At 52.1% G+C, this 25,851-nt stretch overlaps 1 protein-coding gene across 7 annotated transcripts; it reads left to right on the top strand.

Moving 5' to 3' along the window:
- The first annotated feature begins 698 nt into the window (after nt 1-698).
- On the top strand, nt 699-22,273 carry FGR (FGR proto-oncogene, Src family tyrosine kinase). 7 transcript variants are annotated; one of them, XM_025447568.3, is made up of 13 exons: nt 699-856; nt 9,491-9,553; nt 10,536-10,768; nt 11,257-11,359; nt 12,368-12,466; nt 16,197-16,300; nt 16,546-16,695; nt 17,376-17,531; nt 17,609-17,788; nt 18,362-18,438; nt 18,682-18,835; nt 19,590-19,721; nt 19,830-22,273. In XM_025447568.3, exons 3-13 carry the CDS (start codon nt 10,549-10,551, stop codon nt 20,036-20,038), a joined length of 1,584 nt encoding a protein of 527 aa, XP_025303353.1. In that variant the 5' UTR covers nt 699-856; nt 9,491-9,553; nt 10,536-10,548; the 3' UTR covers nt 20,039-22,273. The 7 variants fall into 7 exon arrangements, with proteins under 7 accessions (XP_025303353.1, XP_025303356.1, XP_025303352.1 ...); XM_025447571.3 differs by lacking the exon at nt 699-856 and adding an exon at nt 1,293-1,404 and having other exon boundaries at nt 10,539-10,768; XM_025447567.3 differs by lacking the exon at nt 699-856 and adding an exon at nt 1,294-1,404.
- Nucleotides 22,274-25,851: the final 3,578 nt, after the last annotated feature.

Here is a 25,851-nt window from a genome sequence, read left to right on the forward strand (position 1 = left end):
AAATATTTGTTTGTTAACTGAACACATGGACCAATAGCCAGGTAGGGAAAGCTTGCTGGTGGCTGTGATGCTGCCCAGCTAACCTGAGACCACCATTCCTAAGCTCCTGTGCCTCTACCTCGTCCCCTGTGTCTTCTTCACAAATCCCTCCTTCTGTTTTCCTGAGAGAAACGCATTCTTACCTACATTTCACAATCACATTGGGACATACCTGAGCAGGCGTGCACACGAGTGCACACACACACACGGACATTCACACACATCCCTGCTCAGACATAGAAAACACATGTGTCTGTAAAACGTGTCCCAGTTGTTGATTACAAAATTGCAGTCATCAATTTCATTGCCTACAATCACTCACACACACACACATCTGTGCTCACACACCCTCTCTCCTTTCCCACCATATGCCAATAAACATACTTCTCCACCAAACAGCCCTCCCACACACACACATCTCCTCCTCCCCGGAGGAGGAGGGATTTTCCTAGTCCTTGGTTAAAAGCTGAAGTAACAGTGGTGGGAGGTAGGATTGAACTCCAGGTTGGGGGGTGGGGGGGTGGGTGTGGATCAGGGATCCTTCCTAGTCCCATAGGCTAGGGGAACCATGTTAAAGGATGATGCTCAGTTTCTCTAAATCTTGGGTGTAGGGGGGGAGGCTGACAGCTTCTCCTTCCTCAGTGTGGCCTGAGGGCTGATTCCTCTCAAAAGCAGTGTCCTGAGAGAAAAGTCCCCCGCTGCTCCCCACTGTCCTACATCCCTGTACCCCCGACTTGTCCAGCTCCTGAGGGAGACCAGGGATCTTCAGTGGCTCTGGTGACAGCAATCTGAAGCCAACGGGCTGTGGAGAACTTGGGTAAGGCTTGCCCGCATCTGGAGCACAGTTTTTCCAGCTGCAAAAAGGGGTGGGGGTGGGCTTCAGGGCTAGAGAAAAGCTGCTTCTTAACCTGAAATCCAATCGATCTAAAACAGCAGGTGCTTCTGGGATTGAGGAACCTGCCCCGTCGGAGGGGACCTTTGGGAAGGCTGCCCTGGGGGTTCAGGTCGGGGGGGAGGAGTTGGGGTGCAGGCAGAGACGTTCAGGGCTGCGAGGGGGGAGGCACCGGGGGAGGCTGGCAGTGGGAGCGGGCGGGCCTGCGATCCCGAGGGCCCCTCCCCGCCTGGGGCAGCCGGCCTGGGGCTGGGGCGTGACTGTGAATTCTCCCCGCCGCCGCCGCCGCCCCCTTCAATAAGAGAAGTCCGAGGCGGCTTCCTCCTCCCGGCCCAGCGCAGGCGGCGGGCTGAGGCGAGCAGCGCCCCAGGGGCCCCCCGCCCCCCACGACGTCGGCTCTCGCGGCTGCCGGGAGCCCGGCCCGCTCGCCTGGGGCCGGTCGGCGGCGGCGCCCCCCCACCCCCGGGGACCAGGTAGGCGGCCGGCAGGTGCAGCCGGACGCGCCGCGCGGCGCCCCGCGGGGACTGCAGGGGGGCGGAGGGCGGAGCTGGAGGAGCAGGGACCTCGCCCCGGAAAGGACCCCCGGAGGACACCTGGAGAAGGGGACTGACAATCCCTGGGGAGGGGGCCGGAGGAATACGATGAAGCAGAGTAAAGGGACCGGCCCCCTAGAAAGGTCTGGTAGGGAAAGCGGAGGGAACCTGTCGAGGGGAATTGATAGAAATTGGGAAGGGGGCTGAGTCAGGGGTGAGGGACCAAGGGGACCCCCCCCCAGAGGGGCAGGAGAATAAGCTGAGGGCGCCGTGAGAGGGAGGATGGGGGAGAAGCTGAGGGTTCTGGAAGAGGGTAAGGGGGGGAGGACCAGGTGAGGGAGTTCGCTGCAGGAGGTCAAGGAGAACCATTTCTGGAAGATGCAGAACAATTCCGAGGGTCCAGGAAGTCCCCTATCCCAAAAGAGGAGAAGTCGCAGGGGAAGCCTGTAGCCCGGTGGGGCGGGGAGGCTGCCCAAACTGCCGCCACCTGCACCCTCCCTTCCCCTCCTGGTGGGCGGGTCCCGGATGGCGAGGGGACTCCTCCAAGGAGCTAGAGGCGTGGGTCCCGGCTTCCTGGGGAAGTCCCCGCCCTCCGCAGGGATGGGCCTCTCTGGGTGCCCCCTTCCCGCCCCCAGTGGCGGCCTCGGTCCACGTTCCCCCTGGGATCCGGGAATTGCTGGCAGCCCCGACGGAAATCCTGCTTTTGACCGCAATTGCCCGGAGAGGCTGTCTCCGTAGCAACCAGAGGGTGGAGAGCCGGAGCCCCGCGAGCTCCGCTGCTGTTGGGCACGTCGCCCACGCAGCCCCCCTTGGTACCCCCACCGCCCCCATTTGGGGGTCCTCAGTCCAGGGGTAGGCTTTTGGACAGAGGAGTAAGGCCATGATGCTGAGTGTTCAGGCATCCTGGGGGGAGGCTCAGCAGTCGCAGGGACTCAGACAGCCCGGGGCCCTTGATTGCTGTGTGACTTTAGACAAGTTACAGGCCTTCTCTGGGCCTGTAATTAGCGAGGGGGAAGGCATTACCTTTGCCCCTACTCAGCCCCTATCCCCCACCCCATCCTAAATCCCCAGAATCAGGTGCTTTAGAAAGCACTTTTGCAGAGTGTCCTGGAGGGGTTAAGAGTTCTTACTGCCCTGGAGGGATCCTTTCTTTCACCTTCTCAAAAGCATGGAGGGGGTACAGAAAGCCTGACAGGGACTCCAGGACCAGCACACAAAGTGACATCTAATAAATAAATGTTTGTGAATCTGTTGAAGTCCCATTCTGGGAAAGTCAACAGGTTTGAGGGTCTATCCTCAACCCCTACAGTACCACACCCAGGGACCTCTGAGTCTTTTGGCATCCTTCCCCTGTGGTGGTGGTGGGAGAACAGAGCTGTTCTCACTTCACAGATAGGAAGAGGGAGGTTCAGCGGTCAAGGGCTAATAGGGCCAGAAGTGGGGACTTGGAATCCAGGGCATCTTGCCCATGATGTAGTGAAAGAAGTAGGTGGAACCGAAGCTTGAGATCCCTCCTCATCCCTACTAAATCCCTTGAAGCCTTGTGGAAAGAGGAGTGGGTGACTGGCGAATTGTCGGAGAAGGTGGGGAGTGTATGGGCTGCATGAACCCTGTGGGCTTGAAGCTATGAGCGAGGTGTCAGTGTTTGTGAGTCTGGTTTGGGCTTTGAGTGAATGAGCACGAGCAGCTGTGTGGGTGTTTGGGTGTTCTCTACAGCCACCTGGAGCTAATGTGGCAAAGGAAGTGGCCAGACCTTGGGAGGCTGGTTAGGGGGACCCCAGAGCTGGAGAAGGAGAAGCCAGGGCCCTTTGTGCACCAAGCATACCAGCAGACCACCTGGTTTGAAGGTTTGACCTGGTATGAGGTGGAACCAGGGGAGGAGGCTTCCTGTCTGACCACATCATGGAATCTAGACTCCTATTCCCTCAGATCTCCCTGGACCACCCATGGCTCCCATCTCCTTAAAACTGGAATCCCTGAAGACCCTTGAAATAGAAGCTGGTGGGTGGGTTTTCAGAAACAGATGAGAAACCACCATGACCCCACACAAGTGGAGAAGATTCAGCTGACACCTTCAGGATCATGTGGAGGATAAAGCTAGTGTGGCAAAGATAGGGCCCCTCTCTCACATGCCCCCACCACACCTGGTGGTAGAGTCAGACTCGGGAATGTCTTCTTGGGGCCTGGGTGTTAGGGGTGGGGTGCTATAAGGCCTCAAGAAAGAATGGTGTGGGATGGGTAGAGGTTCAATGAGAGATGAGGCCTCAGTGAAAGAGATGAGGGTTAGTAAGAGACAGTGGAGTTCAGTGAGGGACAGAGGGCCTCTGCGAATGAGAGATAAAAGCCTCTGGTCAGAGGGCTCCAGTATTGGTGAGGGGATGGGGCGCAGTGCCCTGCCCCTGGCCAGCCCAGAGCCCTGAAGAGTAGCCGGAACTCTTGCAGGATGGTGGTTTCCTGCTGCTGCCCAAAGTCCCAGTTCCCTCTTTCTGAAATCCCCCCAGCGACCTAACCAGCTCAGCCCTCCCACCTCACTCTGGGAACTTCTCTTTCTTCTCCACCCTGCTGCTCCCCCTCCCTGGGCCTTGGAGGGGCCTTCCTCGAGGGAAAGGAGCAGAAGTGAAAGTTCACTGCACACCAGCTGTGTGCCTGGTGCTTTCACATTTGATGCTCCGAAACAACCCCATGAGGTAGAGATTTATATTCCTATTTTCTATAAGGCAAAGAAACTACAGCTCAGAGAGGTGAACCGACTTCCCCAATGTTTCAAGCTAGTTGTCAGGCTGCATAGAAATAAGCTTAAATCTGTCTCCAGGTTTCACAGACACTTGGCAGGGGTTAGGGGGGAACAGGACATCCTGTGTCTACATCGAAGCCCTGACATGGCTTCGGGAAGCATGGACCTCAAGAAAGAATGGGTGGGCCTAGGACTCCTATGTTCAGGAGTAGGGCTAGGCCTAAGGCTGGCTCCCTGCTGAGTGGCCAGCTGCCCTTTGGCAGGAGTGGCATGTTCACTTGGCCATGGGCTGGAAATATGACGTATACTAGTCAGAGACAGCATGACCTGTGCAGGCTCTGAAGAACACAGGGTGTTCACACGGTGTGAACTGAACTCTGGACCTGAATTAATGGTCCTGGCTTTGAATCCCCTGTGGCTGTCTGACCTCGAGCAAGTCTCTTTCCCTTCTACACACAAGAGGGAGATGAACTGATAAATGGTCCCTGGATGAGGGGCATTCTAGCTTTGCTGCTTATGGTTTTCAGCCTCACTTGGCCATTGCACACTGGGTAAAAGCCACATCTCTTCAAGCCTTCCCAGCAACTGCACAGAAGGTACAGATGCAAAACCGGAGGCTCAGAGGGCTTATATCATTCATCTAGAGTCCCGGAGCTAATAATATAATATAAAGAACAGGGATGCCTGGCTGGCTCAGTCGGTAGAGCATGCGACTCTTGATCTGGGGGTCATGAGTTCAAGCCCCATGTTGGGCATAGAGCTTACTTTAAAAAAAAAAAAAAAAGTAAAAGAACAGAGCTAGGTAAGGCTACACAGAGGGAGATGTTGAAGGCAGGAGCACCCTGGTCCAGGGGTGGACCTCAGCTCTAATACCTACCACTTGATTTTGACACAGATGAGGCTATGGAAACTAACTCCTATCAACCAGATATTTAAGAGACATAATCTTAAATATCTGTGCAGGCTCTGAAGAACACAGCCATGGTGTGAACTGAACTCTGGACCTGAAGTAACCAGAATGAACCTGAGTAACCAGAATGCTTATGGCCACTCTTTGAGCTGCTTCCTTTCTGGTGTTAGTAGGCAGCTGGCTCAACTCTGAGGAAAGAGAGGTCTGGATTCAGATTCTAAGGCTATGAAAATCACAGTTGCCTGAGAGAACCCAGGCTTCCCCTCTCTAGGCTATCATGAGGACTTAGAGCATGTAGCACAGGGCCTGGCTCGTTGTACCTCTCAGAGGGACACACATTATTGCTTCTACAGGGGCTGCAAAATAGAAGAGTGCTTATTGTGGGATTGGAGCCAAATGGATTGGGGTTGCATTTTTGTTTTATTTATTTATTTATTTTAAGATTTTTATTTGTGAGAGAGAGAGAGCCCGAGAGAGCACTCACAGGAGTGGGGTGGGGGGTAGAGGGAAAAGCAGACTCCCTGCTGAGCAGGGAGCCCCTGGGATCATGATCTGAGCCACCCCGGGCCCCTGGGGTTGCATTTTGGCCTCCCCTTACTTGCGGTGTGGTCTTGGAGAAGTTACTTACCATTTCTGTGACTTGGGTTGCTTATCTGTAAAAGAGGAGGTAGTAATAAAGCCTATTTCCTCGGGTAACTAAATGAGATCATGCATGGGAATGCGTGCATAATGCCAGGCACTGAGTATTTAATAAATTAGAAACTTTAAACTCATAGTTATTGCCACCCAGACTTCTAGGAAGTCAAATTACTCTCCGAAGAGGGGGGGCAACCACTTAGGACATGAGGCAGACAAAGAGGAAGAGTCCTGGGGGCTGTCTGTCTGCAGACACCTGAGCCCAAGCTGCCTCTTCTGCCTTTTCTCCTCTGCCTTTGACTCTTTAATTCTCCAAGTTTCTCCTAATTTCTCCCTATCTCTTTTTCTGTCTCTGTCACTCTCTGTTGTCATTCTGTTTCTCGTTTTTATCTCTGTTTGCCTCTTTTTATTCCTTCCTGGCAGTGAGCTGCTGGAGCCAGCTAGTCCTGGCTCTGGGGAGCTGATTGTATGAATCTCTTCCCAGCCCAGTGTTCAAGAAGTCACCTCAGTTACTTGAAATCAGCCATGGTAAGAATATTTATACAACAGAAATCAGCAAATGCTACAAATCAGGGCCCTTTTTTTTTTTTCATTTTGAGAATCAGTATGCCAGCACACCACGCTGTGTTTCTCTTTGTACTTGTCTCACTCTTTACCTCTCTGTATCTCTCAACCTCTGTCTCTGTCTTTTCTTTCTCTGTCTCTCCCATCTCTCTCTTTCCTCTGACAGAGCCACATGAGTATGGTCACATATTGCGTGTCTCCCTCAATGCCTTGGATTGTGCAGGTCCCAGACCTTGTGCCCAACCCCCCTCACCCATATCCTCCAACCACTTCTGCATGCTGGCACCCAGAGAGCCATGCTTAACCCTGGACTTCAGTCCCCATCAGGCTGGGAGTGCCAAGTCCTAAGAGCTGCTCCCTACTGTCTGTTCCCTGCACTCTCCACCCTGCCCAGAGCTCTTCCTCAGCCCACAGAACCCTCTGGCTCCTTCTCAGAGGCTCACAGTTTTTGAACCATCCCCACCCCCATTCCAGGCATGCAGAACTTGGGAATCTCATTAGGCTGCCTTAAAAATGTTGTGATAGGGCACCGGGCTGGCTCAGTTAGTGGAGCATGCCACTCTTGATCTTTTGTGAGTTTGAGCCCCACGTTGGGCCTACAGCCTACTTTTATTTTATTTTTATTTATTTATTTTTAAGATTTTATTTATTTATTCATGAGAGACACACACACACAGAGAGAGAGAGAGAGAGGCAGAGACACAGGCAGAGGGAGAAGCAGGCTCCATGCAGGAAGCTCAAAGATGCAGGACTCTATCCGGGGTCTCCAGGATCATGCCCTGGGCTGGAGGGGGCGCTAAACTGCTGAATCACCCGGGCTGCCCTACAGCCTACTTTTAAAAAAGAGTTAAAGTGCACCTGGGTGGGTCACTGGTTGAGTGTCTGCCTTTGGCTTGGGTCATGATCCTGGTGTCCTGGGATCGAGTCCCACATCAGTCTCCATGGGGAGCCTGCTTCTTCCTCTGCCTGTGTCTCTTCCTCTCTCTGTGTCTCATGAATAAATGAATAAAATATTTTTATAAAAAGAATTTTAAAAATGTTGTGATATTTATCTGGGTATTTTAGGAAGTGGCAACCTCGTATCTATGTGGGGACCCAAGAAGTTGCACACATTTGTGTCTCTTATAGAGAGGTGCTCTGTGTGGGTCTGTGAATCAGCACAGGGCTCTGTATATCTCTGTGTGTCCCTCTGGGGGCTCTGTGCATCTGTGCATGCTTGCAGGAATGGCTGTAATTATCCGTGTCTGTGACCAGGCATGGGAGAGAAGTGGCTCAGATTCTAGAGCCAAACGTCAGGATTCATTATGTATGTGACCAGGCTCTAAAACTCTCTGTGCCTCAGTTGCCTTATAGTAATAGGCAGCAATAGTAATAGGTCAGAGTGTTGTTATGAGAATAAAATGCAGTAATATATGTAAAGTGTTTAATGCAGTGGCTGGCACCTAGTAAGTGCTAAAATCCTGTATATGCTGTTCTTGTGGAGAGGCTGTGTGTATGGTGTGTGTATGTGCATGTGTGTAGGTGGGTGGGGGCCGGGGGTGTCTGTATATGGGGATGTGGGTATTTGAAGATGTCTGTGTATAGAGGAGCTCAGAGTCTCTGTGAGGTGCTGTGTGGAGCTGAGGTAATGTGTGTATCCAAGAATGTGTCAGGAGGGCTATGTGGATCTGGGTAGAGGCCCTGTGTGCCATTTGAGATGGGTCTGTGTCTTTCTGTGAGAAAACCTCCATTCTCACCCTGTAACCTTTGTTTTCATCCTATCCCCATCTGTCCCCTCAATGCCTGAAATCCCTTCCTTTCCCAGGTCCGGGATGCCCCCCACCTCCACCTATTTTCTCTCCTCAGGCCCAACCAACCCTCAGTGTCCTGGAGACTTTCAGACACAGTGGTTGCACCCCAGGGGAGGGGTCCTGAGGTGAAAAGCACGACAATGGCTTAGTGAACACAGGCTATTTTAGGGCTCTTACCACAGCCTGCTTCACAGTTCGCCAGATGGGTGTCACCCCCCCCATACACATGGGAGAACAGTTACAGTGAAGAGTGAGAGGGGCTGGTGGGTCTAGAGGAAGGGTGGGTCTAATGTGACAGAGCCATCCTCTGAGCGGCTGGATCTGGTGGAGCCAGGAAGGCTTCCTGGAAGAGGTGAGTATCCTCAGTAGGAGGGGCAGGACCCGGAGGGAAGATGAGGAGGATGTCCCTACGGGAACTGGACTTGGGGGCCGAGAGATGTCAGGTGGGAGCACCTGTCACAAGGGTCCTTCCTCAGCCCTCTGGGGGAAATCAGGGTTCACTGGGTTAGCCCCACCCTATAACTCTCCATTCCTCTCACATCTTAAGAAACTGAGCCCTCTCCCCAGCAGTTCCTCTCTAAGTGTTGCAATGGCAGAGTTTCTGGTGGGGTGTGGGGAGCCCTTGCTCAATGATCTGCCTGCCCCGTTGCTCAGAGGACATCACTATCGGGAAAGCCTTAGCTCATTGGAGGGGCTCCTCCCCAAGGGATCCTGGGGGCCCTAGTTCTGATCTGGGCCTTTATCTGATGTGTGGGATTAGGAGCAAGCTCTGGAGGTAGGTGTCCACTTTCAGCCTGCCACCAGATGTAACCCTGGGACTGCTGGAGCTTACGGAGCCCAGGTGGGAGCAGAGGCAGCATGAGAAGGAAGGGCTGGTTTTTAGGAGCCAGTGACTGGGGGGCCTGTGAGTGAGATGAGCATGGCTTGACAGAAATCCAATGAGAGAGGTGGGCCTAACACAAAATTGTGAGGATGAGTCTGTCAACCTATCAGGCAGCCTGTGTGCCTGTGTATGTGTGCGTGTATCTGGGCGGCAGAGCTTGGACTTGCGTGAGAGTTAGTTTGTGTCAGCGTGTTGGTGTTATTGGTGAGCACACTCATGTGAATGTATGCTGTGGGTGTTGGTGTGTGACTGTGTGCTGGGGTGTGTGTGTGTGTCAGGGAGTTGGTGTGTCAGGTGGATATGAGTGTGAGAGAGTTGGTGTGGGTGGTGTGTCCTGTGTGAGGGTGGACATGTAAGTTTGCCAGGGGCGGTGGGAAGGAAAAAGAAGGCAGAAGTCATGCTGGGACAGAGCCCAGGCCTGGCTTCCTGAAGAGGGCAGAAGCTGGCAGCTGGCTCGCAGGAACCTTGGCAGAGCCTTCATCTTCCATGTCCTTGTCTCTCGCCTTCAGGTCTCTGGCCCCTCCTGAGGACCATGCCGCAGCCCCACTGACCCAGGAGTAGGAGCCGAAGGGGTGAGTGGGGAGAGAGGGGGCTGAAGGCTTTCAGGGTCAGGAAAAGGGGTGGGGTGGCCTTCCTGAGCCCCACAACTCTGCATGGCTCCCTCCTCCTACAAGAGCCCTGTTGCTAGGTAACAGATGGGGGAGCCACAAAGAGGCAGCTTGAGAGGCCAGAGGCTGGACCCACAACAGGAAATGGCCTTGATCCCCCTCTGCAGGGAATCTCCAGGTGCAGACACACGGAGCCCTCACACACACTCACACACCAACATGTCTCCATACATAGACATGCACATACACAGAGAGCTACACGCACACATACACACAGGGACATTCACACATACTTTCACAGACCTGTATGCACAGAGACACACATGCATAGACAGGCACGTAGGATCCCACGCAGGGTTATGCATGTGGTCATACACACAGATGCAGAGGCACCTACTCACACAGACCACCTACACGCACAGAGATACATGCGCGCACACACAGGAACACACATACACACTTGCACGGCAACAGTGTACATATGTATATGCTCCTAAGACATGAACACACAGAGCTACCACGTGCACAGGGACACGTACCCACCCACACTTGTATACTCACACAGACACACAAATATCCACAAGAGGCTGCGCACACATAGGCACACCCACAGGCAAACTCACAAATACTTAGAGACACACAAAAGACACACACGTACAAGCACTCTGAAGAAGTGACAAAAACACAACTTTATCGAAGCAATAGGAGGCAGAAATATATAAATAAACACAAGCAGCATCCCAAAGCTGAAAACCAGCCCATTAAGGATATACATCCTCCCTCCAACCATACTCAGGCAGCTGGGAGGTAGACCCAAAGGTGGCCCTGCCCCACCTTTATCCTTCACCAGGGAAGACCCTGAGAGGGGAAACTGCATGCCTGTGTGAGTGTGCGAGGGTGGCCTATCTGGTAGGGGCCCCAGAGTGAGGCATACCCCGTTCTGTAGCAGGGCACCTGGAATGGGCTGTGTGTTCTGCAAGAAGTCGGAGCCGGGGCTCAAGGACGATGTTGGCCTGGAAGGGGAATTCAGGGGCAGTGGGGCTGCGGACCGCTATGGCCCTGACCCTACTCAGGCCCGGGGCGTGTCCTCCTTTGCCCATATCCCCAACTACAACAACTTTCCCACTCAGTCCACCAACCCCACCTTCCTCGATGGGGGCACCATCAGGGGCATCTCAGGTGAGTCTCATGGCTGAAGGCAGACGCTGCGTGGACCCTGGAAGAACCTGGGGGAAGGAGACAGCTGTACGGGGCTCCACTATGACGTGGGAGACACAGCCCCACTTTCAGACCACAGATGGAAACTGTACGGCCCTACCTCAGAAATCCCAGTCTGAGGGGAAGACATAGCTCTGTTTCCATCTGAGATAGGGACCCTGATGACAGGCCTGGGTGGGAAGTCTTGATGGAGAAGAGGAAGAATGGGTGACTTGGGAACTCCTCAGGGTGGGAGGGACGAGCTGGAAGGCATGTACCCTGAATCCATGGGGAACCAAGCTATGAAACTCAAGTCAGAAATCCACTGGACACCAAAAGCCTCTGAGAACCAGGCATTGCAGCTGTGGGGAGGCACAGCACCTGGCTGGGGAGTAAGACTCTGGGGGGTTCAGGCCCCTTGGAGCCCCTTGTCCCATGCCCTACTCTGCTGAGTAGCCCTGACTCTGCAGGGACTGGGGTGACCCTGTTCATCGCCCTGTATGACTATGAGGCCCGGACAGAGGATGACCTCACCTTCACCAAGGGTGAGAAGTTCCACATCCTGAACAACACGTAAGTAACCAGGCCACCTGGCTCAGGACACAGCCTGGGCTGGGAGCAGGACCCAGAGAGGAGTCCTACCTAGTCCCTCAGAAAGCTCCAGTCTAGTTGGGGACATAGATATATGACAATAACAACTCAGAGTAATTGCTACTATGTAGGGGGAACATGAGGACATATGGGCCCAGAAAAGACACTAACTATGGTCTTAAGGCTAGTGATCAGGGCAAGCTTCCTGGAGGAGGTGATTTCTAAGGTGAGACTAGAAAAATACATACAAGAAGTGAGGAGAAGAGGAAAAGAGAGTGAGAGAGAATGAGAATAAAGGATGACTTCTAGAAACCACCAAATGGTTCAGTCTAGGTAGATCATAAGGCATGAGGTGTAGAGTGGAGAGGCCAGAAGCTAGAGAGGCGGGTGGAAACAGATTCTGCAAGGCCTTTTTTTTTTTTTAATATTTTATTTATTTATTAATGAGAGACAGAGAGAAAGCACAGAGACACAGGCAGAGGGAGAAGCAGGCTTCACGCAGGGAGTCCGAAGTGGGACTCGCTCCCGGGACTCCAGGATCAGGCCCTGGGCCGAAAGCGGCACTAAACTGCTGAGCCACCTGGGCCACCCTCTGCAGGCCTTTTTAAGCCATGTTGAAGAATCTAGATTTTATCCAAAAGGAAATATGGAAATCATTGGGGGTAGGGGAAGATTTCAATGGGGGACAAAGTGACTGAGTTAGCTGTCCACTGCCTACCCAAACCCCGGCCCAGCTGAGGAGCCAAAGGAGAAAGCCAGGAGGCCCACATGTCCCCAGACATGTTGCTTCTGCAGGGAAAAGTTTCCTGGGGCAGCATCAGTGGCTGAGAGCAGAACAGACAATACCCTGGAGGGGTGTGTGTGTGTGTGTGTCCAAGGTGAGGGGCTGGCAAGGGTAGTCTCCACCTGACCCTTCACAAGGCCCTGCCTGGCCCCAGGGTACTCCAGGGGGCTGGGTTGCCACTGACCCACTGTGTTCTGTGCCTGCAGTGAGGGTGACTGGTGGGAAGCTCGGTCTCTCAGCTCCGGACGAACTGGCTATATTCCCAGCAACTATGTGGCCCCTGTGGACTCTATCCAGGCTGAAGAGTGAGTAGTGGGGGTGGGAGGTTGCAATCCCTATGGACAGGACAGGATTCTGGAATCCAAGGCCACCTCTGAGTCACAGCCCCATTCTGAGCCTATCTTCTTACCTATAATTCTGTGAGGTCATTGTAAGAATAAGAGAATAATGATGATTATGACAATAACTAATATTTATGTAGCATGTATTATGTTCTGGGCACTATTCAAAGTGCTTTCTGTGCATTAACAGAGTTAAGAACTAATATTATTCTCTTTATGAATGAGGCAACTGAGGCACAGAGAAGTGAAATATCCTACCCAAGCTCATATGGCTAGTAAATAGGTGGAGTTGGTATTTGAACCCAGATAGGTCTGGCTGCACTTGTTATGCATTATACATATTGACTCACTGATAACAACAGCATATGAGCTTTTAAAAATTGTAAAAATGCTACACAAATGCAAGGGGACATTGCTTAGAATTAATTCTGTTAAAGGGGTGCCTGGGTGGCTCAGTTGGTTAAGCATCCAACTCTTTTTTTTTTAAGGATTCATTTATTTGTTTTAGAAAGAGAGTATGTGCATGCACCAGCAGGGGGAGGGACAGAGGGAGGGAGAGACAGAGAGAGAGAAGTAGACTCATGGCTAAACTCAGAGCTGGATCCCATGACCCTGAGACTACAACCCCAGCCAAAACCAAGAGTCAGATACCAGCCGACCAAGCCACCCATGTGCCCCGCCATCTGACTCATGATTTCAGCTCAGGTCATGATCTCAGGGTCCTGGTGTAGAGCCCTGAGTCTTGCTCCTAGCTGAGCAGAGTCGCTTGTCCCTCTCCATCTGCCCTTCTCTCTGCTTACACACACACTCTCTCTTGCTCTCTCCCTAAAATAAATAAAATCTTGAAAAAAAAAGAAGTAATTCTGTTCAGGAGGCAGGGAATCATCATTCGTGGTGTACCATTATAGCCTGAGATATGATGACAGGGACTTTACCTACCTTGAGTCATTTAATTCTTACAGTCACACCATTGATATTTTGTCCCCATTTTACAGATGAGAAAACCGAGGCTCATAAACAACTTTTTTATCTATGTGCATATATATATGTATACACACACATATATATATAATTATATATATATACACACACATATACATATATAATTATATATATATGGATCAGAGAGACTGCAGTGCAGGAGTCACCAGGATTTGTTACTAATTTGCCATTGGTTATAAGGAACAGGAGGAATTAAGTGTGATCCAAAGTCTTCTTGAGGAACTAAGTGGGTGATGGTGCCATTTGCTAACGTGGGGAACACAGGAGCAGGTATAGATACCTGGGTTCTGGTGGGGGACTTGCTGAGTTGAGGTCTGTAGAGAAGAACACCCAGGTGAAGGACACTGCCAGGAATTGGATTAGGCTGTGCTTCGTATGAGAGGGCCAGGCTGCTGACTTAGCCCAGAGGAGAGGGCATCTTTTCCTACTTGGCACTAAGGCTCTTTGTTTGCTGTAGCTCTTGCAGAGGGCACAACTGGGCTGGTGTAGAAATCTGGGAGTCTCCAGGATGGAGGTGACAATTAAAGCTGCACAGGAGGGTGAAGGAAGAGGAGAAGAGTGAGAAAGAAATTGGCCCTAGGACTCAACTTTGGAGAAAGCTGCCTTGAAAGAGAAGTTGCCGTTAGGAAACCAGGCCAAGCCAAGTCAGAACAGCCAAGAGGGTGGAGGAGAGGTTTCAGGAAACAAGAAAGGGAGTGTCAGAGGCTGCCACTGGATTTGGCAATGGGGTGACCTTGGTGAGAGATGTCTCTGTGTGAAGTGGGGGTGGAGGCCAGACAGCAGAGCCTGGGAGGGAGTAGGAGGTGAGGAAGTGAAGACCCAAGTGTGAAGTGCTTTTTCAAGTGAAGAGAAGGTGAGAGATATAACAGAATGTTGATGGCAAGTTAGGGCTTAGAACAGTTTTTTGGGGGGGAAGGAAGAAATGTGGGCATATGTAGAGGTTGGTGGGATGGAGAGGCTGCAGGTGGGGGCTGGTTTGTAGGGGAGAGGTGTCCCTGAGCGAAGGGAAGTGGTTGGGGTCCTGAGCTCAGAGGAGGTGAGGCCTTCATCCAGAGAAAGTGGTAGGAGTCATGGAAAAGAGAAGGGTGATGATGCAGAAGGTGGGAGGTGTGGGAGGTTCATGCTTGTGTCCGCATCTTAGAAGCAGTGTCACGAAGCTCTGAGAGACACTCATTGCAGTGCCATGGTTAAGAGCAGCGTTGTGGTTAAGACTGCAGGCCATTGAGCGACAACTGGTGTTCCTATTCTGGCCAACACAGCTTAAGAGCGTGTGGCCTTGGGCAAGTTGCTTAACCACTAGGTATCTCAATTTCCTCATCTGTCTAATGGAGGTTAATAATAGGACCTACCTCACAACGTTGTTATAAGAACTAAATGAATATAAGGTGTTTTAAAGCAGAGCATGAAAAAAAAAAATAAAGCAGAGCATGACATAAAATAAGTACTGTTATTATTAAATTAATTATTAAGGAGGTAACTACTCCCATGGGTATGGGTGGGGGCACGGCTTTGAAAAAACTTGCGAATGTGTCCTGTCTACATAGGCCTTCTACAGTTCCTCTTTCCCCATCCTGCCTGCCCACCTGGACACTCTACTTGCCAGTACCTTCCTGTCCCCCAAATTATGCCCAGTACCCAGGTGTAAACTGGTTTATTTATTTATTTATTTTAAATATTTTATTTAGTTATTTGAGAGAGAGAGAGTGCACACATGCACACACATGCATGCACACACACACACACACACACATAAGAGCTAGTGAGGAGGGGGTCGGGTAGCTAGTGGGGAGAAGCAGAGTGAGAGAGGGAGAAACAGACTCCTCACTGAGCAGGAAGTGACACAGGGTTCAAGCTGAGGACCTTCCAGATCATGACCTGAGCTGAAGGCAGCCAGGCGCCCCAGATTGGCCAATTTTGTAATCAAAGGACATCTGAGTCTTCTATGGCACTTGTGGGGCCACTCTGGTTCTCCCAGTGTATTTTCACAGTTGATTTAAGGCTACAGTTCAGTCTTAGGAAAAATATCCAAGACAAAGAAGGAATGCCTGACATCTGAGGTTGAAATCTAGCTTTATAAGAATATCCAAGTTAAAGAGAGTGGAGGAAAACCAGCAGTCAGAGCCAGGCAGGAGCAGTCATGAAGAGGGGAAGAGAAGCAGGAAAGGCTGTTGTTTGGAAGTCATAGGAGGAAAGGATTTGGGGGTAGGGATGGATGGGGAGAAGGATCTGAGAGATTGCCTAGGTGGTGGGAAAAGAACTAGGCTGGGAAGTAAAGCATTTCACGTAGACCTCATCAACCAGTCCTGAGGGAAGGTCACTTCTCCTCTCTGAGCCTCAAGTTCCACATCTGCAAAATGAGCCCTTGGAGGAGTGGTAGTGAGATGCATTCAGAAACTGGTAGCACCCTGATGAGGTCACTAGTGACTGGGGTCCTAGTGATTTTAGTTGAAGGGAAACCCAGAGAGTGGAGAGAAGTCTAACCTTTACTGGGTGGCTACCACAAGCCAAGCATTCCACATTCCTGGTCTCTGTGCACCTCACGGGCCGGGCTGTGAAGCAGGTGTATGAGCCCCATTTCAAGAGTGAGGAAATTGAATCTTGGCTAGTGAGGTGTTTTTCCCCAGGAGGCTGAGTTGTGGGTTGAACTGGGTGTATCTGGGTGTATCTGACTCTTGCTGGCCCTTCCCAACAGGTGGTACTTTGGAAAGATCGGGAGGAAGGATGCTGAGAGGCAGCTGCTCTCCCCTGGGAACCCCCGGGGGGCCTTTCTTATTCGTGAGAGTGAGACTACCAAAGGTGGGGGCCTGGGAAGGGGCAAATGGGAAGCTCAGCTGTTAGGGTGGGGCTAGGAACAGTGGTGAGGGGCTTGGGTCATGGGGGAGTGGGCAGATGGGACAGGGGTGGAGGTTCAGAGATTTGACTAGGACCGAGTTCAAGGGATGTGGCCATCCAAGTTCTGAGTCCCCAGGCATTTGGGTGTCTCAGGCTCCAAAATGATGAGCGAGGAGGAAAGCAGACTCGAAAACAACCCTTGCCCACAGGTGCCTACTCCCTGTCCATCCGGGATTGGGACCAGACCAGAGGCGACCATGTGAAGCATTACAAAATTCGCAAACTGGACACGGGCGGCTACTACATCACCACACGGGCCCAGTTCCACTCGGTGCAGGAGCTGGTACAGCATTACATGGGTGAGGGCTGGCTTCCAGGGCTGGTGTGTGCTTTGGGTCCCTGAACTAACCCACTAAGAATTAGGGCCAGAGAAGGAAAGGGGTTCCCAAAGCAGTAGTGGCTGGAGCAAAACTGGAAACCAAGGGTTTGGGTTCCCAGCCCAGGATCCTGCTCTGTAGGATTCCAGAGGGAACAGGTGTGAGACTGTCCACGTCAGAAGGGCGCCCCCTAATGTCTAGCTGGGCAGGAAGCCAAATAGACCTGACTTGGAGGATGGGCTGTAGGGTTGAGAGGAAGCTGGGAATCAATGCCCAGGTTTCTGCTTTAGTTATACCAAAGGTGAGGTGCAGGGAAGGGCGAGGGCCTCATGTCCACACCACTGTCTCGAATCCCCAACTCATTTCTACCTGTCAGAATCCCACCTTAACCCTGAAGGCCCAGCTGGAGGCCACCTCCTATGGAGAGGACTCCAAACCCTGCAGGGGTCATCCTTCCTTCCCTGGGCACCAACATGTTCACCTACTCAGTGGGTCAGGTTGCCTTTGGCCCCGGCGTGTGACCTCCCCTGTGGCCTAGTTCCTTTCCACTGATGGGGGAGGGGAGCAGGGGAAGGGCTGCGCCTGGGACAGGATGAGGAATGGGTGGGGCGTCCTGGCCTGCCCACTACCTGCAACAGCCCCCCACCCCCCACCCCCGCCAGAGGTGAACGACGGGCTCTGCCACCTGCTCTCGGTGGCCTGCACCACCATGAAGCCGCAGACAATGGGCCTGGCCAAGGATGCTTGGGAGATTAGCCGCAGCTCCATCGCGCTCGAGCGCCGGCTGGGCACCGGCTGCTTCGGGGACGTGTGGCTGGGTACGGAGGTCCCGGGGGCGGGGCGCGGGCTTGGGACAACCGGGAGCCGGTGCTGACGAACCACGACCACCTGGCAGGCATGTGGAACGGCAGCACGAAGGTGGCGGTGAAGACGCTGAAGCCGGGAACCATGTCCCCGAAGGCCTTCCTGGCGGAGGCGCAGATCATGAAGCTGCTGCGGCACGACAAGCTGGTGCAGCTGTACGCCGTGGTGTCGGAGGAGCCCATCTACATCGTGACCGAGTTCATGTGCCACGGTGAGGGGCGGGGTCAGGAGGCGGAGTCCGGGGGTGTTCAGATCGGTGTCTCTGGGGGAGGGACCCGAGTGGCGATCTGTGATGGGACAGGGGACTTTGGGCAGAGTCCGAGAGTGAGGCCGGGGTGAGGGAAACCACGTGAGTCCTGAGAGTGGAGGCGGGCCCATATTTAGACCGGGCTAGGGGCCGGGGCTGGGGGCGGAGCCTCGGTCGCTGGGGGCGGGGTGGTCAGTTGGTGGGTGGGGTTTGGGGGAGCGGAGACCGAATCTGGGATGAGGGAGGATCTGGGGCGGAGTCTGAGTGGGGCGTGTCTAGGGGGACGGAGGCAGGGAAGAAACGAGCTGTGGGCTGAGTCTGGGTGTCTGTGGGAGCGGGTCCTGGGCGAGATCTGTGAGGGTCTGAGGCAGCTGGCTGGATCCCGAGTGGGGGCGGGTCTAAGGGAGAGGGCTGGGGCCAGGGGGCGGGGCCAAGCTGGGTGAGAAGGAACCTGGCTGGGGGCGGGGCCAAGCGAGGGAAGGCTGGCTTGGAGCTGGGGGTAGTCTTGCCGCTGATTTTCTGAGTTCCTTTCCTCAGGTAGCTTGCTGGAGTTCCTCAAGGACCGGAAAGGCCAGGATTTGACACTGCCCCAGTTGGTGGATATGGCAGCCCAGGTAAACTGGGACAGCAGCCTTTATCTCAGACTGCCCTCCTATTAACCTCCGGAAACCCCTGTGCCCTTAAACACTTGCCCCTGGAAGTACAGTCCCATCCACTGGATCATCTGTGCTACCTGAGGCAGGGCAATGCTCCTCTCTGAGCTTCAGTCTCCTCATCTGGAAAGTGGGGTTTTCAAGTGACCTCATGTACAAGCCATGGTGTTCCCATCTGTCCATACCTTGCCCCCCCCCCCCCAGGTAGCTGAGGGCATGGCCTACATGGAACGTATGAACTACATCCACCGGGACCTGAGAGCAGCCAACATCCTTGTTGGGGAACGACTGGTGTGCAAGATAGCTGACTTCGGGCTGGCTCGTCTCATTGAGGATGATGAGTACAATCCCCAGCAAGGTGCCCTGCCTCTCCTCACCTTCCGAGAGTTACCCAGTGCACCAAGGGGCTGCATATTCGGGAACCATTCCTCCTACTCCTAGACCACCTGGGGTACTCCCATCCTGAAGTAGTATAAGAGGCCACTCTAAGTTTGAATCCCAACTCCTCTACTTACTAGCCAAGTGACCTTGGGCAAGTCACCTAACCTCTGTGAGCTGTTTTTTTCTCATCTATAAAATGAAAATATTCAGACAAAAGTAAGTCAACAGATATCTATCAGGCACCTACTATATGCCAAGCATTGCTATAATTCTCAAGTGAAAGACAATAGAGTCTAGCTAGAATGTCTGGGAATGAATCCTAGCTACTTATAAACTATGTAAGCTGGGCCAGTTACTTAACTAGTCAGTGCCTCCTTTTCCAAATCTGTACAATGGGGATAATAATAAAAATAATATTTATTTCACGGGCTTTTTGTAAGGTTAAGTGAGTTAATGCATGTAAACCACTTTAAAACAGTGCCTGGCAGGGGCGCCTAACCAGATTGGTTGGAAGAGCATGCAACTCTTGATTTCAGGCTTGTGAGTTTTTTTAAGTTTATTTATTCATGAAATCTCTACACTCAACATGGGGCTCAAACTCACAACCCCAAGATCAAAAGTCACATGCCCTTCTGACTGAGCCAGTCAGGTTCCCCAACATGCCATTCTCTTAATCCAGCTATCCCCAGGGACCTCCCCAATACCCTTCCCTTCTCTCCCAATCTCTGCAGGGGCCAAGTTCCCCATCAAGTGGACAGCCCCGGAGGCTGCTCTCTTTGGCAAATTCACCATCAAGTCAGATGTGTGGTCCTTTGGGATTCTGCTCACTGAGCTCATCAGCAAGGGCCGAGTCCCCTATCCAGGTTTGCTGGGGTGGGGAGGTGGAAGGGTGGGTGGTCATGGAGGGGCTTTTCCTGGTTGCCTCTTTCAGAGGGACTAGGCCCCCTGAATGACAAAGCCCCACCCTCCAGGCATGAATAACCGGGAAGTGTTGGAACAGGTGGAGCATGGCTACCACATGCCATGCCCCCCAGGCTGCCCAGCATCCCTATATGAAGCCATGGAGCAGACCTGGCGTATGGACCCAGAGGAGAGGCCTACCTTCGAGTACCTGCAGTCCTTCCTTGAAGACTACTTCACTTCTACAGAACCCCAGTACCAGCCTGGGGATCAGACATAGCCTATTTGGTCATCAACCACCTTTCTGGGGTACCCACCAATCCCCCTTCCAATCCCCAGGGCTCTGATCCCAAAGCTCCCAGGCTTAGAACCCTTTAGGGTCCTAGCATTTCAGAGCAACCTGCTTGCCCCTCTAGGGCAACAATCCTCTCATTTTAAAGATGGGGCCAGTAGAGGCTTAGAGATCATCCCTCACTCTGGCTCCAAGCACTATTTCTCCTCTTCCCACTTAGGCGCCTACCTCTAGATTCTCTTCCCACCTCTCCCTCAAAAGAAATGCTCAGACCTTGTCTAGTTATTTATAAAACTGTATATCCTTTCCCTCACTTACCTCCTATCTCTGCTTTTTTACCCTATCCATCCCACTCTGAATTTACCTCCTACTCAATTCTCTTGTGTCTGTTAATTGCAAGACAGGGAAAGTTTTTGCTGGATCCCTTTCCTGCTGGGTGGACACTGTAGTCCAGGACTGAGGTCCAAGCCCAGGGTGAGGGAAGGCTTGCTGAGGGCTCACCATCTCTCTGAATCATGTGTGTGTTTATTGCTTTTTGTAAATAAGAAAAGTGACAATACGAATCCTTGAGCCATAAAAATCCCTTCTGTTAGGGGAAATGGTGGCCAGAGGAAGGGGAGTGTGACTGCTTTGGCTGCTGGGAGGAGGGAGAGGTAAGAGAGTACCCTAATGCCTACTGAACAGAGGGAACTCAAAGTGTGTTTTGGGATACTCAGAAGTCCTGATGCTCATCCCCATGTGAGTTTAGGACAAGCTGAGAGATGGATACAGAAGATAGGCAGGCAGAGATCAAAATGTCCCCCTTCATTACTAAAGTGGCTTTCAATCTATGTGCAGTGGGTCTGCTAATTCTCTACTTGATTTCAGCAGATATACCATTCATCACAGGCAGAAGAGCATAACCTGTTAGACCTCTTTTGACAGGGACAGTGGGGAAGACCACAGAGGACTCTCTGCAGCTCCTCAAAAAAAGACAGAAGGGAAGGGAAAGTAGAGGTCTGAGAGCTAGTCTACCTCATTGGATTTCACTCCAGGCAACTCTGCTCCCTAAGGGGCTTTGGAGAGGGTGGAAGGCACTTTCGTTGGTCACAAGGACTGGGGGCTCCTACGGGCATGTCGTGGGCAGGGATTGGGGATACTAAATAACCTGCCATGCACCTGTGCAATGAAGAATATTCCTGTGCCCTTGCTGCCGCTTTGAGAGACTCTGGCAGCTGATGTGCTTCCAAGCGGAAACAAAAGTAACGGAATAAGGGTTCCCACCTCTCCCATCAGGAAATCACAGACCCCTGACTTCCTCAGGGAATGGACTGGGGGAGGATGGTGGGGAAGAGTCTGGGAGCTAGGAATCACTGCTGCAACTGGCCAACAGTTACGAAACATAACTCTGGGAAGGGCCCTTTGGTAGGTAGGACCCCAGGAAAACAAACTCCAACAAGACCTATCTGTCCCAGAGGAGTCCACAACCAGGCTGGGGAGAAATAGTAATAATAACTCACTTGTTAATTGTCTGCTGCATGCCAGATGTGTTTACATCCATCTTTTCATTTAATCCTGAGTCTGGTTCTATGTCCAGCCCCAATTTACAGATGAGGAAACTGAGGCTCAGGGGTTACGTGATGTATCAAGGTCAGCCGGGTGCATGTGACAGAGCTGGGACTTGAACCCAGGTCTCACACCAAAGACCATGATCTTTCTAGACTTCAGTCTTTGAAGGGATCTTATCTGCCCCACGTAGATATTTGGAAGATCTTTCTCCCTCTAGATATTGGTAGAAAGGTTCCCAGAAATCCCTCCAAGTTGAGGATCCTAAGGAAAGGAGACAAGGTGACCAATGCAGATGGAGTGTCCTGCGCTGAGCCCTGTGTTGGAGACTGCTGCATGGGAGCAGTAAGATGAAGAGGCCAATTGGCTGCTGAGAGAGGTGGTCAGAGGGGTGGGAGCCCTGTACATTTGTGCTCTCTACACACTTGAACTCAGGGGCCATGGCTTTCTGAGAGCCTGTTTCTGGCTGACTAAACTCACAAGAGCCTGACACAGAAGCCAGAGGCCAGTGTGTCCGCTTGCCATGGAGTAAACAGATAACTGCACAGCTCTGGAGCTGCAGTGCCTGGTGTGAAACCTGCCTCCACCATTCACTTGTGAGTGAGGCAAATTATTAATCTCTCCAAGCCTCAATTTCCTCCTCTGTGAAAGGACAATAAAATGTTCAACTCATGTTCACCCTCTTTGTCACGTCCATTTATAAATTACTTATCCTATTTATTTCAAATGAAGGCCCAGCAGAATAGTGAGCCTCCTGGAGTTTACCAGGCCCTTGGTGCTCCCCAGCAGAGACCAGAGCCTGGAATCCCTGTATCTACTGGTTCCCTGTCCCTCCCTCTGGTGCAGCCAAATGAATTCTCCCTTGTACCCCCTTTTCTGTGCATCCTTCTGTTCCCTTCTGATAGAGCACAATGCAATTGATTAGGCCTCTGTTTTCTCAATTTCAATCACATCCTGGCCCTGCCTCCCTGAGATTACAGGCGGGTCACCTTGATTGCGGTTTCCACTGTTCACAAAACTCTTCAGTCGTTTACAAAACCATCTCTCGCCTCATTCACTCCCCCACCTGGCTCTTCTCCTCCGTGATGCTGTGTGGATTTTACTGGCTTAAGACTCAGAGGGCAATTTTATTTCCAAGTTCATGGTGGGGGAGGAGGATACCTAATTGGCTAATGCTGGGTGTTTCACATGCATCATCTAATTTGATCCTCACCACAATGAGTGCAGAAGGGTGATTATTCCCATTTTACAAAACAGGAAATGAAGACTCCGAGAGGCTACAACATTTGCCCAAGGTGACACAGTTGGATGATAAGAGTCAGGATTTTAGCCTATGGACTTCAAAGTCTCATGCATCGCACTGTATCATATTTATTCCTTATTTGATGGAGCAGTATGGGAACATATAATACTAACCCAGAGTCAAGTTCAGGGAGAGCATGGTACAGACAGGGGTCTGGAGTAGCCCCATATATATACATAGGATTATATTCATAAGAGAACCAAGTCATTTATTAATTTTGCACACATTTACTGATGTCTCCTGTAGGCTGGTCCTGTCCAGGAGGCAAAACAGTAAACCATTACAACACTTAGGGGGCAAGGCCAGAGTGGAGGCCAGGGGAGACTTCTTGGAGGATGTGAAAGAAAAGTCAGCCCAATGAAGCAGCCAGAAGGTGAGATCATCTCCCATGGAGGGAACAGCATGTGCAAAGGCTCAGAGATACCGTAGAGCATGGCCAAGTCAGGCAAGTGCAAACAGTTATGTATGGGAGGATTGAGGGTACAGATGCAGCGCGGAAGAAGGTTGGAAGGTCAGAGGCAAAAGGGTCGGGAATCCAAGGGGTATGGAGTGTGGAGAAAAGTAAGAAAAGAAATGTGTGGGCAGGACTTACTGGGGGGGAGTCTATCCTGAATCCTATTGTTCGCGTACTAAGCTGGGTGGACCTATTATCTACTCCAGTAGTTCTCTCCCCCTTCCCATCTCTCTCTCTCCCTCCCCATCTCTCTCTCTCTCTCTCTCTCTCTCTCTCTCTCTCTCTCACACACACACACACACACACACACACACACACACACACACACACACACGCCCCAGCTCCTGGATGGTCCTGCAGTGATGTCCATACTCCCTCTAGTGTCAATTCTGGGTACTACACCAAGAACTCCAGGAAACTTTCCCCTGGGATGGGAAGACTAGGTCCCTTTAGGAACTTCCCACCACAGGACCGGAGCTAAGGCACAGTTCCTGCTCTCAGAGCTCACAGTTTAATGGCGGTGAGGTGAATAGGACCGGAATGGGCTGAAAATTTAGAATAAAGGGCGTGTGGGAGAACAGGGGAGGGTCCTAACCCAGTTGGACAGGGGGAAGTCTGGAAGACTTCTCAGTGGAGGTGTTGCTTCATTGGAGATTTGCAAAAGGAGTAAAAGTCTGCTTGATAAAGAAGAAAGAGAAGGACATTCTAGACTTGACAGAATTAAGTGAGCTCAGAGGCAGGAAATAGGACCGTGCAGGGAGTTTCAATTAGGTAGGTGTGACTGGAGTGTGAAATTTGAGGGGCATTAGTGGCTAAAGATGAAGAGAGCCAGGTAGGCATGGGTCATGTCTGCCATGCATTCAGGCTGGGATTGCAAGCCTTGGACAAGGGGAAGCCATAGGATTTTGATCAGGGGAGTAACAAAGTCAGATTCCTTTTTCAGAATGAACCCTCTTGTGACCAGAGGAAGGAGGGGAGGGGAAGCGGCAGGAGAAGGAGATCCCTCTTGATGCAAAGAATCACACCGGGTCATACTAATAGGAGGATACATAGCTCTGAACAAATCTGTGAACGATACATATCCATACATGTGATCTCACCTACAAACATGTCAGTGAGATCCCAGGCTGAGCACCCACAGACAAACAAATCCATACTGATAAACACTCAGATGCACAAGGCAGACCCGTGAGCCCAAGGGAACCAAGGACATACAATTACCTCCAGACACAGGCTAATGGTGAGAACCACATGTATGCTGACAGACCCAGGAATTCACACACACACACACACACACACACTCACACACACTCACACCCGCAGTGTGGCTGTCAAGGGTCCTACCCTGCCCCCTTCGTGTCCCCATCCCCCCTCCCACCCCCGTCCTTCACCACCTCCAGCAGGAACAAAGCTGACCTTTGCCCTCTGGCCTCTGGCCTCTCCTCCCACACCCCCTGCCCAGAGGGAGGAGCTGTTTGAAGTCTGGGCTGCAGCTGGGGTTTCCTGTTGCCTGGAGGAATGTGGAAGGACCTGTGAAAGGAGGGGGGGCGCCTAGCCCAGGAGGAGGGATAATGGGGGCCCGGGGACCTTAGTTCCCCTGTACCACAAGGAGGAGGGGCTTCCTGCTTCCCTGGTCTCTTGGGTCCCAGCTCTGAGCTGTTCCCATCCTAAGGAGGGGAAGACCAAGGCCAATCCAGTGGGCCTCTTGATCCTGGATCTGTGGCTCAGAGGCTTAGAAGAGTCCTTCAGTCTCTCTCAGCCTCAGTTTCTCCTTCTGCGGACTGGGCTGAACCACTCTAGCAAACCACACCTCCCCTGAGGTGAGCTCCAAGAGTGGGGCTAGCCCTCAAACTTCTGTAATCGGGGAAGGCAGTGTCCACTCCCACCCAAGGCTCACTTCATTCTGCTCTCTCCATGAGCCCCAAGGGCCTGGCTCCAGGCTGCTGTGACCTCATCATTATAGTCATGATTATTATCATGACTCAATCCCTCAGCAGGCCCTTGTCAGTTTTCAAAGTGCTTTCATATCCTTGTGCTCAATCTCCCCAGCCCTGCCTGTAAGACAGGGAAGGAATTACTCTTCTATTTTATACATATGGGAATTGAGACTCGCAGAGGTGAAGGACACACTAGTAGAAGCAGAATCAGAACAGGTCTGGCTGGCTCCTCTTCCACATGGCCTCCAAAAGCCTATAGCCCCACAGTTTTATCCCTAGAATCTCACCTCCACTTCCCTAAGGTCTAGGTATACCTCCTGCTACCTTGTAACAAAGGGGGTTGGAGTGAGCTGAGCTCAGAAAGGGATGATGCAGGTTTTTCCAGAACCTGGGTCCTCTCCTTCAAGCCTACCCTCTGGGGGAACTTCCAGCCACCCTGCCCAGCCTGCGGTGACCCTGACACCGTTTCTGAAGACTGGGTTAGCCCCCCTTTCAGTCTGCAGCTTCTGGAGCAGACATGGAGATTAGACACTAGGTGGCAGCAGCAGCCCATAGGAAGAAT

The sequence above is a fragment of the Canis lupus genome, chromosome 2 (genome assembly GCF_003254725.2).
Source record: "Canis lupus dingo isolate Sandy chromosome 2, ASM325472v2, whole genome shotgun sequence".
In the NCBI taxonomy this organism is placed as follows: Eukaryota; Metazoa; Chordata; class Mammalia; order Carnivora; family Canidae; genus Canis; species Canis lupus.